At 50.8% G+C, this 5384-nt stretch overlaps 1 protein-coding gene across 1 annotated transcript; it reads right to left on the reverse strand.

Annotated features, from left to right (window-relative positions):
• Positions 1-31: 31 nt before the first annotated feature.
• Positions 32-2317, reverse strand: HOXC11 (homeobox C11). Its single transcript, XM_044678137.1, has 2 exons — positions 1645-2317; positions 32-264 (listed from the first exon to the last, which is right to left on the reverse strand). The coding sequence occupies exons 1-2, from the start codon at positions 2315-2317 to the stop codon at positions 32-34; spliced, it is 906 nt and encodes a 301-aa protein (XP_044534072.1).
• Positions 2318-5384: the final 3067 nt, after the last annotated feature.

The following is a 5384-nucleotide window of genomic DNA, read 5'->3' on the forward strand; positions in this document are numbered from 1 at the left end:
CCAAGGTTTACAGTAGAGCCCAGTCCAAGGTTTACAGTAGAGGGTTCCCAGAGAAATACTGCAGCCGGTCTCTGCTCAGTTTTTTCTCTTTCATTCTTCTGTTCTGAAACCAAATCTTCACTTGTCGGTCTGTCAGGTTCAGCATCCGGGACAGCTGCAGCCGCTTTTCTTTGTTGATATAGACGTTGAAGAAAAATTCTCTCTCCAGTTCCCGGATCTGGAATTTCGAATAAGGGCAGCGCTTCTTTCGGGTGCGGGGGGCGTCTGGAGGTAGGAGGGACAAGTACAAGGAGAGGGAGAAAGAGACAAGTCAGACGCCAAGGACCCCAGAAACCTGGGGAGGAGACTCCCTCAGCCCGCCCCAGCCCTGACCTCCGGCCTTTTCCTTCCATCCTGACAGGGTGCTCTTGGAAGCAGGGCGCATGCAGCCTCCCAGCCTCACCGGCTCCAGCTTATATGGACCGAGAGGCTCTACAAGCGAATCTCCCCCGGAATTGCTGGGCCTGCTTATATTATTATCGAGACATCTAGATTTGTTTGCATGTCCAGAATATCAGCTATTATTTAGAAGAGTGGAGCCAGGAAGGCACAGACAGAGGCTGGAAAGGGGGACTAGGGAGAAAGAAAACCAGTAGCTTTCTTCACATCTGCCTATATCTTCCTCTCAGTCTTTCTTTCCCTAAAGCCTCCAACCCCAGAGGCCTCTACCGGCTCAACTTCTGTTCTGCCCAAGTTTCCCACAGATCTGTCCGGCCCTCGAGCCATCCTCCTAGCAAAAGAAGTGGAACTGAAATCGGGGAAACTATTAGGTACCAGGCGCTCAACCCACTCCAGAGATCCAGGCCCAGGAGCTGATCCGTGGGAAGCGAGAATGGGCACTTTTCAATGAGACCACCCCTCCCCAGAAGCCTGCACTTTGGTTATTGAATTTTGCATCTTAAAGCTTTGGAGCTTCTAATAGACACTGGCAAAGCCCTGCCAATAATTTCCCCAGACCCCGCAGAAGGAAAGAAAATACAGCCTTCTGTAACTGTCCCTTCACCACCACTTTCTGCCAGTGGACTGTTCTGTCCCCTGCCCTAAGTTCTCCCAGACATTTCGTTTCCATTTTTAAAGAAAACCTAAAAGGAGACGAAGCAAACCAGCCCTCGATTGCCATTCTTGTTTAATGTTCTGCTCAATTGCCTCTCTAGCCCCCCCACCCCCTCTCTTCTCTCCTCTCTGTCTCACACTCGCCCTCCCCTTTCTCCCCCTCCACTCCTCCCCTCCCTCCCACCCCCCTCAGCAGTCCAGCTCCCCGATCCTTCCTTCCTTAAATGCTCCTCTAAGTTCACGATCAAAGTTAATATCGCCCGCGATGGTGGCGCTTTTAAAAATATTTCAGACTAAGGGAGATAAGGGGGGGGGGGGGTTCACAGAGCATTTCCAAAGAGCCCTTTTCCCTCGCTCCCCACCCTTTCTCCATCGTAAAAAGTCGAGTCGTTGGGAGAGAGGGCTTTGTAGGTTATAATAAAATCCTTTGAATGCTTATAAAACTCCACATAAAATCAGACCGACCCAAAACACGAGTCAACACCCCCCGCCTGCTTTCCCCCTCCGCCCTTAACCTCCCCCAGTTTACTGGCTAGGAGACTCGCTACCTACTGGAACTGGTTCCCTTGCTAGCCTCTTTGCTGGCGGAGTGGGACGAGCCGGATGAGCTGGGGTTAGTGTTCTCCTCCTCGTCCTCCGGGTCTCCTCCGGACTCGGGCCGGGGAGCTAGGACTCCGGGCTGGGGGGGATCGGGTTCCCCCTTGCCTTCTCCCTTGCCCACGCATGGGGGCTCGGCCGGCCCATCGCTCCCACAGTAGGCATTGTCGAAGAATCGGTCGAAGGCTTGGGGCAGGACGCTGTTCTTGTTGACAGACGAATAGAAGCCGGGGCCCGGGTGGGGGGCGCTGGGGTGGTGATGGCTGCCGTAGGAGCCTTCGTTTTTCATGAGGATCTCGGTCACGGTGGAAGGAGGGAGGCATTCCCTGTGCATGAGCTCGTCGGCAGCGTAGCAGGAAGAGTAGCTGTTCCTGTGATGCCATTTCCCCGAGGTCTCCAGGCCATAGGAGACCTCCCGGACTGGGGGCACTTGGGTGGAGTAAGGGTAGGAGATCTGGCGAGAAGGGGCCTGGGGCAGGAAAGAAGAGACGGTAGAGAACTCGGGCACGTAGTAAGTGCAGCTGGGCAGATAGAGATTGGAGGCGCAGCTCCCTCTTTCGCCGAAATCAGCGCCCCTCTCTTTGCGCGACGGCGAGCAGAAGTTACCCAGGTTAACCGAGTTAAACATCGTTCTCCTTTTCCGCCTGCTCTAGATGGAGGTTTTGGACCCAGTCTAGCGAGGGGGGAAAAATTTGGGAAGGCGAGATGACGCGTTATCCGTCTTAGTCTCTCTCCCCGAGCACGTGATCCAAAGTAGATATTGTCATATATCAGTTCGGAGCACTTCAGAGACGTAGGAGGGGTTCTCTCTTAGGTAAGACCGGGGAGGTTCAGGCGATTGGTTTGAGAACACCGCAGAAACATTATGAAAATCAATTGCAGATTTGTATTCCTGTTCTCTCGTCACTCCCCTCTTCTCCATTCCAGGGAGCGAGCAAAAGAGGAGAGAGGGTTGGGGTGGGGGGGGGGGCGGGCGGATGGAGAGGGGGAGTTTGGGGGGCCAGTTATATTTTCTTATCCCTACTGCTTTTCGCCCCTCAGGACTGGGGGAAGGGAGGGGAGTTCTCACATAAGATGAGGGGGTCTCACTCCCTCTCCCTCCATCTAGACAGGGACTAGGTGGATGTGTGGAAGTGGGGAGGGCTAACATTCATTCCTCTCCCCGTTCCATCTGGGAAGAAGTGGATTTATTCCTCTTTCTCTCCCAGGGTTTTAATGATCTCCTCCCTCAGCCACACTACACACAGTAACCTGTTTGGCAGAATGAAAAAGAGTTTGGTAACTTCTCTTTAGCTTCAGGATCTGGGGTCGAAAGTGGGGAAAGGAGCTCTTTCCTTTCCCTTTGGGTAAACAGCAAGGTGAGAGAAGTTTCCCAAAGGTTCTTGAGCCCAGCATTGAGCATCCTAACTTTTTCTCACTCCTCTGCTCATTTCTCGATCGCTTTGGGCTATGAAATTAGTCATCTATCAGAGGGGCGAGCCAACGAGTCCAGCCGGTGCCTGGCTAAGTCTGGGAAAAACCTCTTCTAATGTTGTGTTAAATATTTAGTGAGAGAGAGTGGCCCTGGTGAATATTTCATACCCGCCTTTATTGTCAATCAATGCAGAGAAAGCTATATCCACTGTGGATTCAAACCCCCCAAACCCCAAAGAAAAAGACTGATCCAAGCCACTTGTCTTATATTTCCTTCCTTCCCTCCCTCTACCTTTCTGGATCTGGCTCCCACATACATCCACTGCTAATTCCTTACTCCCTTTCGGGACCCACCGGGACCCACTGACCATGACCAGACAGGACTGCAGGAAAACCCCAGGGCTCTGAGAGCCTCTCTCCAATTTTAGGGTTCCCCTTTTCCTCCAATTCCCTCTTCCTGGAAATACTGGGAGACTGGAGGCTTTGAGGCCGGCTGGTGGGGCCCCCAATTTCATTAGAGGAGGCGAGTCCCAAGTTTTGGGAAATTTTTCATCTCCCAAGGCAGGGGTAGTGACAGCTGCTGACTCCCATCCCATTTCCTCAGCCGAGTTGCTGGGTTGGGAAAGGTTTGAGGACTGCATATTTTTTGTTATTATTGTTCCCTCACTCCCAGGCAGGCATAGTTCTTTCCTTCTCATCCCTTTGCTTTTTGGTCCCCTCTGAAGGGACCAGTGATTTCACCAGAGTTCTCTAATGGGGGACCCTCCCTTACCCCAATCCTTCTTCCACTCGACCTCTGTCCAACCACACTGGACACAACTGAGCAGGAAAAAAGAAGTTTATTTGAGGGAACATCAGCCTTGCACTTAGTGAGGAAGAGATAAAACGGCTTGGGGCTAGGACATACAAGGCAAATGAGACGTTTCCAATAGTCTTCTCCATCCCCACCCCAGAAAAAAATGGCAATAACCCTAAAATGAATTCAGACCCAAATGTTGGAAAGGAGGTTCACTAGCTTCCCTTTGTGGGGGACGGGGGGAAGCTGGCCAGAGCTGTGATCGTTCTGGACCTTCTATCTAGGCGACTTCTGTTTTCATTTTTATTTCATTTCCCAAGGTTTTGTTTTCTTTTGCCCATTCAGGATATGTTGGGAATTGGTAGCCAGAGGAATTTCTCTGGCCTTCGTCTAGGGACCCCCTACCCTAGTCTTCCTATCCTCAAACCAAATCATCTTCGTATACTCTTTGGCGCCCGACGGCTGCTGCTGCCTGTGGGTGCTGGGAAGGAAAAAAAAAAAAAAAAAAAAAAAAACTTGTACTCCATTAAAGGCAACATCTGGAGCCAGCGGTGGTCTCCGTCCCAGCCTCGGGGCTGGGCAAGCTACAGAGGACACCAGCATTCTATTTTTTTTAATATCCTAATAAGCTCTGTAAACCAGGGATGAACTCAAGATCCAAAATCCCAACTTGCCTCAATCCCTTTCCCTGGCGCCCCAAGCCCCTTTCGTTCCATTTTGCCTTATTTCGGAATATATGCTGAAAGAAATGGAGAGATTTCCTATTCAGCACAAATAAATAAATACATATATATCAATCTAAATAAATATTAGAAAATATAATAGAATTGGTAAAAATAAGAGTCTTAAGAAGAAAGAAAAGGTCAGAGACAGCTTAGAAGTTAGCCAAAATATCGGTAGTCTTCTTTCTTCTCTGTCTCAATTAGAGAGTAATTTGGGCCAGAGTTTTTAATTATCATGTTAGAGAAGTGTGGACTGTAGGTTTTATAGGGTCCACTAGGACCCCGTGGTGCTGTTGTTTCTGAGAGATGAGAAGATTCCCCATTCTAGGATGGAGCCTTGAGTTGGGGAAATGAGTAGAGACACCCCTCTTTTCTAGGAATATGGAACTTGGGAGAGACAAAGGGAGCTGCCCCCACAGGTCAAGGCTATGACTCCCCCTCCTTCCCCTAGTCTAACTTCTTCCCCAATCCTAGGGCCCCTTCTCAGACCCCAGACTGGAGGCCTGGAGGGGGCGGACTGGTGTGGGGTGTGGGGTGAAGGATCAATAGCCTAAGAAGTAAATAGCTGTGAACACCCAGTGTAAAAGTGTGTGTGTTTGGGGGGTGGGGGCAGTTGCCGCCTTCCTGTGAGGAGACAGCTGTTCGGCCTTAGCACTTGAATTTGACCACCAAAGTTTATTCCGGGGCCACCATAAAAGTGAGACCAGCGACGGGGAGGGAGCAGCCGGCGGCTCCATTTCCTTGAGACAGAAAAGAAAGAAAAA

This window comes from Gracilinanus agilis, chromosome 5 (assembly GCF_016433145.1).
Source record: "Gracilinanus agilis isolate LMUSP501 chromosome 5, AgileGrace, whole genome shotgun sequence".
In the NCBI taxonomy this organism is placed as follows: domain Eukaryota; kingdom Metazoa; phylum Chordata; class Mammalia; order Didelphimorphia; family Didelphidae; genus Gracilinanus; species Gracilinanus agilis.

Bases quoted from the DNA above. Each gene is read 5' to 3' on its own strand.
- HOXC11 (XM_044678137.1), bottom strand. From the start codon at position 2,317: ATGTTTAACTCGGTTAACCTGGGTAACTTCTGCTCGCCGTCGCGCAAA. The intron at 265-1,644 runs GTAGGTAGCGAG...TCCTACCTCCAG, and splicing joins TAGCAAGGGAACCAGTTCCA to ACGCCCCCCGCACCCGAAAG.